Raw genomic sequence first — 14654 nt, forward strand, 5'->3', positions numbered from 1 at the left:
ATGTCATCAGTGATGATGTCATCAGTGATGTCATCAGTGATGATGTCATCAATTGATTGAGTGAGAATTGTAGCCTTCCTCAGTTGCTCTAAATCGGCCTTTGTTATGCCATTGCTGAAGCAGGTCCTATGGCATGAGATGCAGTGGTACAGACAGAGCTCCCCATGCAATGTTAGCCTTGAAGGCTGAGATGGCTTGAAACACTGTTTCAAACAGTGTAAGATTTTTCTTTGCTTCACTCCTCTTGATTACTGTGCCAGTTAGATAATGTGTCTTCTTCTTTTTTGCTATTCATTATTGTAGTCAGAGATGGGCGAAAATACATCATAAAGTATTTTGATACAAATTACAAATACTTGCTCAAAAAATGTATCACAATACAAATACAAAATACCTGTCTGAAAATGTATTTGAGATACAAATACGTATTTTGTATTTTGAAAATACATGAAAATACATTTTATAAAAACTTATAAAGAGCTGCAACAATTAGTCAATTCATAGATGAATTGCCAAATATTAAATTAATTGCCTATTTTGATGATCTATTAATCATTTAGAGACATTTCTTTACGGAAAATGTCCTAATTCTCTGATTTCAGCTATTCAAAAGTGACATTTTCTGGTTTCCTTAGACAGTAAATCCTCTCTTTAGTCCTCTGTCACAGTATGTGTACTCCCTAACACACTGCAGTTCTTCCATTTTAGTTTTAGTTGTTTTTCAGTAGAACTAATTTCTCCTTCAGCTCAGCTGTTAATCACCTTCTGAGGGCTTTTGACTTAAAGGCAGCATTTCTGCATGTTAACCTCAAGTTTTGGAACTTTGACTATGTTTAGCCATAGATATCTGACATAACACAATATATAAATAACTGAAATAGGTAAAAGGCATAGTAGGTCCCCTTTAAACAACTTCACATTCACCACCATGTCAGTAACTTGTCGTCACAGTATTTATTTAACGTGCAAACATATTTATACAACTAGAAAAGGTTACATTTCAGGAATTGAATGCCCTGATGCACATCCTGTCTAAGGTTGTGAAATTGTGAATCGGTGAGAGGAACGATGAGAAACTGCATCTCAAACAAAAAAGGCCTTCCATGAAATTGGACTCTTGTTCAAATCCTTACATCCTTAAAATGACTTCCCCTCCTTCTGCTTCATAAACAAAATCCAAAACAACCTGGCTATCTAGAACATAATTAGTAAAGAACAATCACTCACTGAATACAACTTTCCACTATCAGCAGTGGTAACACCATTCTAGTGTCAAAATCTGCACAGCCATCATTATGCACAGCGAAGCTCAGACATCCTTGTAGCAACAGAAAGACATTTTTGATTTTCATTAGGGTACTTTGGTGTTCAGTTATAGTTTTTCAGTATAACTAATTTCTCCATCTATTCAAATCAGGTTTATGACAGTTAGTTGTTTTTCAGTACAACTAATTTCTCCTATTCAAATCAGGTTTCAGTTTAGTTCAGTTAGGTTTTTTTCAGTACAACTTATTTCTCAATTTATTCATATCAGGTTTTAGTATAGTTCAGTTAGTTTTTTTTTTTTCCAGTACAACTTATTTCTTCAGCTATTCACATCAGGTTTCAGTTTAGTTCAGTTAGTTAGTTTTTCAATACAACTTCTTTCTCAATCTATTCTGAATCATATCAGCTTTCAGTTTAGTTCAGTTAGTTGTTTTTCAGTACAACTTATTTCTCTATCTATTCTGAATCATATCAGGTTTCAGTTTAGTTCAGTTAGTTGTTTTTTCAACTTATTTCTCCATCTATTCATATCAGGTTTCAGTTTAGTTCACTTAGTTGTTTTTAGTACAACTAATTTCTCCATCTTTTCACATCAGGTTTCAGTTCAGTTAGTTGTTTTTCAATACACCTTATTTCTCCATCTTTTCATATCAGGTTTCAGTTCAGTTTAGTTCACTTAGTTGTTTTTAGTACAACTAATTTCTCCTATTCAAATCAGGTTTCAGTTCAGTCCAGTTAGTTGTTTTTTAGTACAAGTAATTTCTCTGTTTATTCATATCAGGTTTCAGTTTAGTTCACTTAGTTGTTTTTAGTACAACTAATTTCTCCATCTTTAGTTTAAACCTGTGTCAATGTTTACATGTGTCAATTTGAGAATAAAAAGAAAAATGTATTTTATGTATTTGAAATACACAAAATACAAGATCTGAAAGTATCTTGATACAAATTACATCTCATTTTTCTCTGCCCAGCCAAATACAAATTACAAAATACAAAAAAGTAGTTGAAATACGTATTTCAAATACAAGTATTTCAAATACTGCCCATCTCTGATTGTAGTCTATATATACGCACGTGATCCTGGGCCGAATTTGCCCTTGTTTATTTTATTTTGCCTGATTATTTGTTTTATACTAACGTGTATGGCTAACCATGTTACCCCGGGTATGGGTAGCCATGTAGCAAAGCATTCAGACCTATTCAGTGACATAATGACTATCTAGTCAGCTCTAGCCTGTGGAAAACGTAGGTTCACAGTTGAGAACTGGCTATAGCACCAGGCCCAGATCGACCAGCACTAGGTTCCAGTTGGTGGAAAAGGGACTACAGTGTCTTTGCAGCCAATCATGCATTCATGTCCCCTAGGACAAAGTAATTTTAGTTCTTTGGTAGAGTGCTGGAATTTCCTACTCAAGTGTATTATTTTGCTGTTCCATTACCTCAGTGGAAAATGTACTTTAAAAGTAAAAAGCACAGTCATTTAAAATGGAAAGTTGAATGTTGTGTTGTGATTTTAAAAATGAGATTTCAATCATCATAATTAAAATTGCCTAAGTGGGCGGGCGGTGGTTAGTCACGATTTGTCTGTCTGTTTGTGACATCATCAGTGTGATGTCATAAATCAGGAATTGTGATGTCATTAGTGATGTCACTTAAGCAATTGTGATGTCATCAGTGATGTCACTCAAGCAATTGTGATGTCATCAGTGATGTCACTCGAGCGATTGTGATGTCATCAGTGATGTCACTCGAGCAATTGTGATGTCATCATCAGTGATGTCATAAATCCTACCTGGCTGAACATTTCCCACCTGGCAACACTGTTTAGTCTTATCAGTGATGGCCCTGCCTTTCCCTGCTGCTGTTGGCACATGGATGCAGCTGGTATTAGCCCCCCCTTCCCCGTGCTCCATGTATGTTACATGGTATGAATAAAAAAACAACAACATTATAAATACATTATACAAAAGAAAAATAATATGCTTTGGTCAGGCCCATTAAACAGCCTAAAAAGTGTAAGAATATGATTAGCTAAAGCTTTACACCTTTAGTAGTCAGTAAGAATTGTTGTGATGTGTGAAATGTTATTATCACTGACTGAATCAAAGAACGACAGAGATCAATATGCTGCTAACGTTGACTTTAACGTACTTCTATTTGTCTCAGGGCTAGTTCAACAAACTAACCTGTCACTGAGAGGTAGCGTTAGCTAGCTTGTCGTCCGATTCCCCGTGTTATAGACATGCTAACCTGGTGTTAACACCTGTTCATTTATTTATTTTTTATTTTTTACCTGTTCAGTCTTGGAGAAATCCTTGACAAATAAAGTGACAAAAACAAATAAAGCGCCCCAAATTGCCGTGAAATTTGTATCTTCCTTACCTGGTCCATCTTCCAAATAAAGTTGATGAACTTGAAAATCTGTTAATGGGACGTAAGTGAGTGAAAATGAGGCTTTTTCAGTTAAACTCTAAGCAATCACGCTCATCTTTGAGAGAGCCCACAGCATCCTCAAAGACCCATCCCACCCCGCCCGGGCGCTGCCACTTTGAACTGCTGCCCTCGGGCAGACGCTACAGAGCGATGAGGGCACGAACGAGCCGGTTCAGAGACTGTTTATTTCCAAGAGCCATAGCTGCACTCAACATGTCCTAACACAGTTATCATAGATACTCTGTGCCTAATGTATAAGAATGTGCAATATGCTAAAAGTATAGCGACCGCCCTCAGTTATCTTAGATATACTGTGCCTTAATGTATAAAGAATGCTCAAAAATGTGCACACAGAACCAAGTTAATTGTCGATGCCTTAATGTATATAGGACTGTGTGTATAGGACTGTGAAATATGCTAAGTTGAATGACCGTCTCGAATGTATAGAGTGTACAAGAGTGTACACGAAACAAACTTGAAACTAGACACTTTTTACTTTTTCACTTTTTATTAGGCTACCTCATACTTTTACACACTGAACACTTTTATCCTTATTACCTCATTACTTTTTAAATACCTTATCTTTATTACCATGACTTATTGTCTTGTCTAACGCACATAGGGGATTGCTTCAATTTCGTGAAGTTATTGAATGATTTCTCCAATAAAAATTCACCAAAATTATTCAAAATCATATTTTTCCAAACTTATTGCTGTAGTATAACCAGCAGGAGCCCATTGATGTGTGACATACATGGTTTTGGTGAGACTACATTGTATAAGAGTGACGTTATTGAATGATTTCTCCAATACAAATTCACCCAAATTATTCAAAATCATATTTTTCAAAACTTAGTGGTGTAGTATAACCAGCAGGAGGTCATTGATGTGTCACATGATTTTGGTGAAGCTACACTGTACAACAGTGAATTTATTGAATATTTTTGTCATCTGTGTTGCACTTTGTGGACGGTCCCTAAGCACTCGCCTCACCGCCCGCAGCAGAGACCAATGTTATTTGTCCAGCTCGGAGGATCGCTCATTTAGGTGAAAATGAGGTTGTCTACCTCACTAAGATGCGAAAGAGGCGTTGTGTGTGCAGTACAAACACTTCGTGTATGAGCTATTGATCCGGGAAGTGCGAATCTGTCAATATATTTCCAACTTTACCGAACTGTTCTAAACTTGTTTTTGTAACAGTGACAAATAAAGCTCATTCAAAATGCACTCGTCTGCTGCCCCAGTCACGCCCACTTCACGCAGGCGCAGCAGATGCGCATGTCGGAGGTAGAAAGAGAGAGTACCCGCAGCCTTGGAAAGTAAACATGTCGTCGTGTTGTGCTGTTGGATGCCTGAACCGAAAAGCTGCTAACAAACGTCTAAAGTTTTACCGAATCCCGTCAACTCACACTCCTTTTAATGCTAACCGCAGGCGTCTTTGGTTGCAAGCCATTAGAAGAAGCGATTGGAACGAGGACATAATTAAAAATGCCCGACTTTGCAGTGCTCATTTCATATCAGGTAAGCTATAGCGTTAGCTAAGCTAACAGGCCACATGCTCGGAAGACTAGCAGTCATCTAGGCGTAAGCTAATGGGGATCCTTTTTAATAAACAAATAAGTAATTATTGGGTCATGTGCATATTTAACTATCAATGTTTGCAAGTTACAGAATAACTAACGCTATGTAGTACCAGTTTGAGCCGAAGTAGCTTTAGCTTAGCTAACACATTGGTTCAATTTTGCTACGTTGACTTGCTAGTCTTACTGCTGGTATGAGCCATATGGACAACTCAGAGACCAATGTTAACTGTTACATTCGTTGTTACACTATCAGTCATATCAATCACTAGAATAAACTTTATTTGTACAGGAGAGGCATCTATGGACTACGACAGTCCTGACTTTACACCGTCTATCTTTCCCGACTCAACCCAATGCAACAAAGGCGATGCAACACTTGAGAGGTAAATATGGTCACATTTGCTTGATTTAGTTGCTCACTAGCATGCCTTGAAGTGCAGAGAAGATATGACGAGTAATTTAATGTCAATATATCCCCCCCCCCCCCCCCCAATATATCTCTTAGACCAGTAGTTAGTGGCCAGGCCAGCGAAGCGGCATGGCCACTGTTTGTATTTGCCAATATTCTTATTCTTATTCTCCCGGGAAGTTGGACTTCCCATGCATGAAAGTAAACCAAACTTTGCACAGAGGTCCAGTCCCATGCCAAACTTCGTCGACGCGAATTTGGCGCCAATAGTCCTGGTGGTGGCGCTACAGCGACCGTCTAAAGTTTCGAACTTTGAAAATTCATAACAAATTAGGCATACGTGCTACGGCTTTGCAACTTTCACCGAAATGTGGACCCAAGTGAGGAGAAACCTTTTTACACTGCAACCTATGGCCAATTATGAAGTCCAAAACTGCAAAAACTAATTTATTATGTCAGCATTGTCTTGTGAAGCCATTTGGGGCATGTGATTTACACTTGATTTGGGGTCATGAAAAACCTGTGGCAAATTAACTGTTTTTACTGTTTGCTCTCTTAACTGTGTATTAGATTTAAGAGAAAAAGGAGATGTGATAAAACCACCTACAGACCACCAGGTGCTAGACATCAGTCCACAGAAGTTACTGATGAGTCCACAGGTGCCTCCCTGTCCCCAAATGATTGCAGAATGGAGCTTGGTGCTGGTCCTTGCACTGGTAAGAACTACTGTAGGGCAGTCTCTACTACTAGGATTAATCATCCCACATGATTCTGTTTAGCACATACAGTCTAAGTGTCTGAAAACATCTATATGCAATAATAGAGAAAATCAGCAAAGTGGGAATACATTTTAATAGGAATAGGAACATACACAACGTATGCATTAATCTAAATAGTCTCATTTGAAACAAATGTGACAGTGCATCTTTAAGAAGGTGAGTGCTAAACTATAATCTTATCTCTATTTCAGAAGCCACGGTCCCAAAGGTTCTCTATGATGATCTCAAACAGAAGTACAGTCAACTTTCTACAGAGTGTGAGAACCTGCGTTCGGACATGAACAAACTCAAATCTGAGAATGAGCAACTAAAAGAAACACTCAGAACCACGCGATTTTCCTTTAGCTCTATCAAGAGTAAAGCGGTACATGTTCTGTTTTTCACAGGTCTGACCAGTGTCATTTTTGACTGGTTGATCCACAAACTTAAAGACAGTGTAGAGGTTGTGCATAGCTGTGCGAGCTTCGAGGACCATCTATTGGTTATCCTAATGAAACTCAGATTAGGGCTCAGCAACAAGGATATTGCATTCAGATTTAATGTTACAGAAAGTGAAATCACTAAAATGTTGAGAAGTTGGCTCCCTGTTATGTCTCAGAAATTAAAGCCTCTCATCAAGTGGCCAAGCAAGCATGTAATATTAAAGAATATGCCAAAATGTTTTAAACCTAAATACAAGCATTGCAGGTGCATTATTGACCGCACAGAAATTTTTATTGACAGACCGACAAATTTAACCTCCAGAGCCCAAACATACTCGACTTATAAAAACCATAACACTGTTAAGTATTTGGTTGGAATGTCACCTGCGGGAGCCATTACTTTTCTGTCTGCAGGTTGGGGCGGGCATGTCTCTGATAAACAAATGACAGCTGAGTCTGGATTTTATGACCTTCTAGAGGTCAATGATGAGGTACTAGCAGATCGTGGTTTTACCATCGGAGATGAGCTTGCCACACGTGGCGCCACCCTTAGGATCCCTCATTTTACCAAAGGGAGGACGCCGCTCTCTGCTCAGGAAGTGGACACATCGAGTCGTTTGTCAAACGTGAGAAAACACGTTGAAAGAGTGATCGGTAGATGGGAAAATTTCAAAATTCTGACAACTGTTATTCCACTCAAACATGTGGACCTCATAGATGATATGGTGATTGTGTGTGCAGCATTGACAAACCTTTGTAAATGTATAGAGCCTGGAAGATAACTTGGCACTGGTTTGATAAAGCAGTGATTCTCTGCACCTTAAGACTTTTTGTGCTAACCTTGACATGTTTATGATGCGCAACTTATTTTTATCATGTATTGTATCAACTGTCCAATAAACTAAACTAAAGGAGAGAAACCAAAAAGTATTCACATTTAAGAGCTTGAATCTTTTTTTCTTAAAAAAATTACTCCATACGATTAATCGATTATCAAAATATTTGATTATTTTTCTACTCGATTAATCGTTGCAGCTCTACATTGGAGCCATGGACACCCATTTGATGAGTTTTTGTCTTTCAGACATTTTATTTTCTGATATGATTTTGTCCACAATCCCATGACTATCTGTATTGTAGATAGAGGTAACAGTGAAACTATGATCACAGCTGTCATTCTTATACATTCTCTAATTGTGTTACCTTCTTGTAAATGAAATAACGCAATTCATCAATTTGCTGGGGACCCCCTGGAACCCCCTCAAGGACCCCTGAGAAACACTTAAAAAATGAAATAGTTGTACTGCAATAAATCATTTGTTTTCAAGTATATTTCATTCTGAATTCATTTTGTGCACTGTTGTGTTCACAATACCAATCTACAACCTTTCTTGTTATTTTTGCATGTGTAGTAAAGGCTGGCCTTTCACAGCAGAGTGAGCAGACTAGGACCTGCAGTGTAGGTGCTTGTATGAGTGGGTCCATGCTGCGTGTTAACAGCTCAGGCAAAACACTTTGGTTGAAGAACAATTCAGCTTTCCACCACAAGTAGTACTCGCTCAATCTGCCCTCCGCCCACAACTGCTCATAGCGACGGTGCATCAACTGGTCGTCACAGCTACTATTCGATGGCGACTCCTGTTATTTACTTATTTTACAGGAATATTGTAAAGTGAAGATAGTGGCAGTGGGCTACAGGTGTTTATGTGACATAGTCATTGACTGAGACTGTAATATGGTGTAATACTACAGTAGGTACATAGTCCAAGTCCTGACATCCTAAAGGAAGAGAAACATTTTGTGTGGATGTTAAATTTGTGGTTGGCTATGGAGCACAGAGATTTAGTGTAACATTTCAGCTTTTGTATTTGTATTTATTTTCAATTTTATCTCTTTGATTTTCTAAATTCTGTCTTGTCCAGTTTAAATCTGGGTTCATGTTGCAAATGTTGTTAAGAAATGCTTCAACTTCAGTTGTGGCCTCAGGTCTTAACATATCCATATGCCCCACACCTCTCTATTCTACAGCTGCAGAGAAATCTACAATAGGCCTTTCGAGGTTAGGGGGGCAATAATGCAGATGTGAATTATCCACCTGACAACATGTTTCTTCCTCAACAAGGCAGGAAAGAATGGGCCAATTCACTGAAGAAATGACAATATGACATTGTCTTAATGGGGGTTACTAGTTATTCCTAAAAACCCACCACCGGCATATAATAACACCAACAACTACTGACTGAGGGGCTAAGAGTTAAATACAAATACATCAGAATAAATTAAGATTAAAACCAACAAATGCTCAAGTACGAATCTATACATTAGGCCTATATGGGTTTTTAAAGACTGCATTTTGACAAGATTTCTCCAAAGGCACTGTTTGCAACAGCAGACTGCTCTTCCCCCTTCCTCCTCACACTAGTGTTCATACAAGCAGGGAGAGAAATAAGAGGGGGTATGAAGAAGAGAATGAAAACAGGCATTTCATGGCTAACTATCCAAATGAGCCCCCCCCCCCCCCATCTTCCAGTTGTGCAGTTCAGGGTGATTCAAGTGGGAGATTTCAACTGGGAAATTCCCACCTCAGACTTGCCTGGAAAGCACCTGATCATTATCTGATTGGTGAATTGGAAATTTTTATTACTGTTATTAATGTTGTTAAGATGATAATGATAACAACAAATTGTTGTTGTTATTATTATTATTATCATCATCATCATCATCATCATCATATTCATTATCCCTGAACTCCTCCCCCTCATGCGGGTGGGAGCAGGAGGAACTCTCCTCTCTGCGCCTGCGGTCTGTTCTGACAGCAGCAAGTCTTGAGTCTTCTTGGCGCAACCAACACCCTCACCCTGGCAGCAGGGCAGGAAAGACTTTTGTATAATTACCGCACTCCTCACACACGAGATTGTTTTACTAAGCCATGGGGAACAGGGACGACGAATACGATTTCTTGTTCAAAGGTAAGTGTGGAGTATCCGCCGTTTCTAGATCACCCGGGTTATCTTGCTAACGTTAGCCCGCTTGCTAGCTCAGGGATCAGCTGGCGATGGCAGCTAAGCTAGGCGTGTTTGCTAGCGAGGCGTGTTGTCCCCTTTTAAATTAACCAACCTCACTATCGCCTTTAGTTTAGTTCCATTAACGTCAGTGTCTTGTTTGTAAAGCTAGATTAATACTGCTATTAAGTCTGTTTTGATACAGTCCATGGTTTTGAAGTGTTAATTTAGCTAACGTTAGCCAGCAAGACAGTCCAATTTTTGTTAAACTATTGGAACAATTACTTTTCAATTCAGATCAATTGAACGTTATTGTCGCCAAGGGCAAATTCCTCTTACACTCAGGTGCATATACAACAACATACAGTAACATACATGAAACACAAGACAGACCAGGCGCATGACAGTACTTACAGCAGTCCGTCGGGTTACTGCATTTAGTGATGGACGTGTTGGTTGGATATAATCTCTAACATGCAATCTTGTTTTCTCATAATAACCTAAATGTTCTCTGTTTAGCTTACATAGCTATTCACTATGAAAAGCCAAGGAAGCTGTTTGCTTGCTAATCTTTCAAAACAAAGCAAGCCTTAGCTCACATAAAGTAACAGTTAACGCTAGTTACATGTAGATAATCAGAGATAGATTTGTTTTACACCACCACCTCAATGCCATATAATGCCAAATCATTGACTGAACCCCTGATAGATGCAGTCATTTTAGTTGACTGTAAAGGAAACAGAAACATTGAATTGCATATTACAGTATATATACACAATGGATACAGTATACAAAATAGATTCAGTCGACAGTCAATGCCAAGACTTTGGAGATAGTAATGAGCAATAGGACAGGAAGAGAGGCCTTGAGGATCTGATGAGTCAGATTTCCCAGTGAGGTTGTTTAGCTCCTTCCTGCTGCATGACTCCCAGTGGGGCAAAGTCTGACAAGGTTTTCTCTTTACAGGCAGAAAGCAGAGATCCAGACAAGTCAGCTGTTTTACTTTGGCGGAGAAAATGATACTATAACAGTGTGTCCTCACCATTTATTGATATATTTGTTTAATGCACTTAGCTACTGTAAGTAAAAGTCACAAGTCCTCCTCTATTGGTATCGGTCTCACCACCTATGACATGTACAGCTGAAATGCTCGGTTGTAGCATAATGTAACTTAACAGTAATAATAATAATACATTTACAACAGATAAAAGCAAAACAGTATAAAATATAAGAAGAGTGCAAGAGAAAGAAGATAAAAAAAAACTAAACAGTAAACAAAGAAAACACCATGGAAATTACAGGGAGTATGCAATCTTGAAGAGGTGAGATTTGAGGCTAGATTTGAACAGAGGGAGGGAGTCAATATTGCGGATGTCAGGTGGGAGTGACTTCCAGAGTTTGGGAGCAGAGCGGCTGAAAGCTCTGCTCCCAATAATATGAGGGTGTAATTGTCCTGATAAATGCTCAAATTTGACTCTGTTTTGCTTCTAGTTGTACTAATAGGAGACTCTGGAGTGGGGAAGAGCAACCTCCTGTCCCGTTTCACCAGAAATGAGTTCAACCTGGAGAGCAAGAGCACCATCGGGGTGGAGTTTGCCACCCGCAGCATCCAGGTGGACGGCAAGACGATCAAGGCTCAGATTTGGGACACAGCCGGACAGGAGCGCTATAGAGCCATCACCTCAGCGTGAGTTTGTGTGCATTGTTTGTTTTTTGGTTGCAGGATATATTTTTTTAAGTAGCAGTGAAACCCAATGTACACCAGATGCGGTACGGCTCCGTGCGGATCTGGTGAAACAGCTGAAACAGACTCTCGCCCATGTGAATAGGTGGGCGATAGTGATACATGCTGTACGGAAAAATATATGCACCTGTTTTGTTTTTGTTGGATCCCGCATGCGTCTGACAGATTACATGGGTGTGGGTATGTTCAGGCAGCTACACGGAGCTGTACCGCAGCCGGTGGACAGAGGCCTTAACTTGGAATATTTCTCCACACTTGCACCATGTAAAACTTATCACAAGCAAGAAATGCACTGTGCACTGCAAGATCTACACATTATCCAATTTTCACTGCAATGCAGTTCAATCAAGTTACTGCCCAACAAGCAATCACATTTGTCGTTTGACTCCGTTTTTGTACATTCAAATGACAGTAAAGGCTGATATCCTTATTCAAAGAATATTCAAAGAAGTTGCCAGAATAGGCAGCCCCAAGATAATTGCCTTATGATTGTTTGATTTCATGACATTTTTTTCTATTTTACACACTTGCTATACTAATAAAGTAGCAGTGAATGGGGAATAAGGCAACAACAAAAAAACCTGACTTAACTAACTTCATTGGTCTCTTGCCACAAGGTATTACCGGGGGGCAGTCGGGGCTCTCCTAGTTTACGACATCGCCAAGCACCTGACATACGAGAATGTGGAGCGCTGGCTGAAGGAGCTGAGGGACCACGCCGACAACAACATCGTCATCATGCTGGTTGGCAACAAGAGTGACCTCCGCCACCTCAGGGCAGTGCCCACCGACGAGGCTCGGGCCTTCGCAGGTAAAGTGCTGTGAGATCATTAAACTACGGCAGTTTTTAGTCTACCAAGCCAACCTTCTAGTTTAGAAAAGTTTGTACGTGTATAAAAAGTGTCTTACCTCTCTTCCCACCTCAGAAAAGAACACACTCTCATTTCTTGAGACATCGGCGTTGGACTCCACAAATGTAGAAGAAGCCTTCAAGAGCATTTTAACAGGTATAAAACACAAGACACAGTACAATAACCCTAACTAACCTTGCTATGGTTGTGTTCATAAATTGAATCTGAAGTGGTCAGAGCATCATCTGAACTGTCGTTCCGAAATTCAGTTTCAGAGCAGGGGGCCGGATAGTGATTTGGGACCAATTGAGAAAGTTGGTCGCACCCGTGGAAAAGTTTGTCTGGAACCCTGATCATTTATGATAATAGAGTACTATAACAGTACTTTGGCAGATTAGCACACAAAGTTAAGGAGTATTCAACCCACCAAATTAGCTGCCACAGAGATCCGCTGTCATCACCAGGATTCATGCTTTCCCCCTCCATTCAATGTCAGTACTTGTAAACAGGCAAAATTCATCTGTGAGTGTGACATGAAAGAGTGAAATATTGGTCAAATGTCATTTTGACAGGAAAACCAATCAAGATTTTATGATGTAACGGTTGTAACCACACTCTTGTGTCTATCGAGATTAAATATAGCAAGACCATCACAATTGTTTTTTCCTCCCACAGAAATCTACCGCATCGTATCACAGAAGCAAATGGCAGACAGGTCTGCACACGACGAGTCTCCGGGCAACAACGTAGTGGACATCAGTGTCCCCCCCACCAACGATGGCCAGAAAGGCAACAAACTCCAGTGCTGCCAAAGCCTGTGACGCTCCTCCATCCTGTGACACCCCCTTCCCCCCCCAACACCACCCACCCTGACATCACATCTCCCTTCATGTCACCCACCCACCCACTTTTCGTTTCCATAGCTCCGCTCATGGCCAACACCCTCCTTACTCTTTCTTTTCTTTCTTTCTTGTAAAATACTTTGTTACTTTTGAACTCACTGGGCTCTTCTCTTCTGCCATGAAAGAACACAAAAGCCTTTATGTCACTTGGTTAGTCAAGTCATTCATGGAGACAATGTGAAGGTTCCTGCAATGTAGGAACGAGGCAATTGTTGCCGTCTGTGTGAAGCCTGTGCAGCTGATTGAAATGCTGTTATGTACAGGGGGTTCGGAAAACATTTCAATTGTTGCCACTAGATGGTGCTGTGTAAATAAACTATGGGCAGTTACTCCACCTGGTGAAGCAGTATTATGCGTTTGAATTGAAAGTGTGATTCTTACTCTACTTGCAACAATTAAGTTATGCCAAAAAAATACCCTCATTGTGTATTTATTAAAATATATTTGGCTTAAGATGTCATTGTTTTACTTTCAACACTAAGAATTTACAATAAACTCGTTAAAATAGCATGTTCAATTTATTATTTGCGTGGGACCGGTGTTACTGGGCTCTGATGGGGGCTTTTTCATTTCTAAAATTGAACTATGCCACAAGCTTTGACAAACTAAATTTGACTAGTGTCAGTGTGGTAGTGACAAATCGGTTTCACACCGGTTTTGTGGTAGGTGTTTGAGGGTGGTGTGCATGTTTTGCAGTGGAGTGATCTATGGTGTTGCATTTTAAAAACAGAAACTTGAAACAACTCTTCAAAACCTCTTGATCACTAAGCAAGTCCCCTGCTAAAACATGTAAAAACCCTTCATTGCAGAGTTTTTGATTCTGATAATGTCAGCACTGCTAAACTTTACACTTAAACTCAAGCAATTTTAAATTGATATTTTATACTTATTTACTATGCTTCCTGTTAATTTTTAATAATGCAGCTATGGGATTATTTGCTGTGTATTTTGAAAACCTTATTGATTCATCGTTCAGTATTCAAATGTGAAGGATCCACTTTATAAACATTTCAACAAAGAATTTAGGTTACATCCTTTATAAAGTACCATCATTAGTTTAGATTCCGTGCCATTGGTCACTTTAATAATGCATGTAAATTTGTCCAAAAGTGAATAGTTTGGAACAAAATGCTCCACATGACATTGCTTCATCCTTCATGCAATATTGGCTAATGAAAACCCTCAACATCCCCTTTAACTGTACTACAAAACTTTGTCAACTTGTATTTCCAGAACCTGCACCCCTCACCCCAGCAAGTTTCC

At 39.4% G+C, this 14654-nt stretch overlaps 1 protein-coding gene across 1 annotated transcript; it reads left to right on the forward strand.

Moving 5' to 3' along the window:
- Window positions 1-9721: 9721 nt before the first annotated feature.
- On the forward strand, window positions 9722-13861 carry LOC310786636 (ras-related protein Rab-11B-like). Its single transcript, XM_083647879.1, has 5 exons — window positions 9722-9861; window positions 11386-11581; window positions 12256-12449; window positions 12565-12645; window positions 13165-13861. The coding sequence occupies exons 1-5, from the start codon at window positions 9822-9824 to the stop codon at window positions 13308-13310; spliced, it is 657 nt and encodes a 218-aa protein (XP_083504005.1). The 5' UTR covers window positions 9722-9821; the 3' UTR covers window positions 13311-13861.
- Window positions 13862-14654: the final 793 nt, after the last annotated feature.

This window comes from Poromitra crassiceps (assembly GCF_964638095.1).
Source record: "Poromitra crassiceps genome assembly, chromosome: 12".
Classification (NCBI taxonomy): Eukaryota; Metazoa; Chordata; class Actinopteri; order Beryciformes; family Melamphaidae; genus Poromitra; species Poromitra crassiceps.

Excerpts from the sequence above, each read along its gene's own strand:
- LOC310786636 (XM_083647879.1), top strand. The coding sequence starts at position 9,822 with ATGGGGAACAGGGACGACGAATACGATTTCTTGTTCAAAG. Across the intron at positions 11,582-12,255 it reads TATAGAGCCATCACCTCAGC|GTATTACCGGGGGGCAGTCG; the intron begins GTGAGTTTGTGT and ends TCTTGCCACAAG. Across the intron at positions 12,646-13,164 it reads CTTCAAGAGCATTTTAACAG|AAATCTACCGCATCGTATCA; the intron begins GTATAAAACACA and ends TTCCTCCCACAG.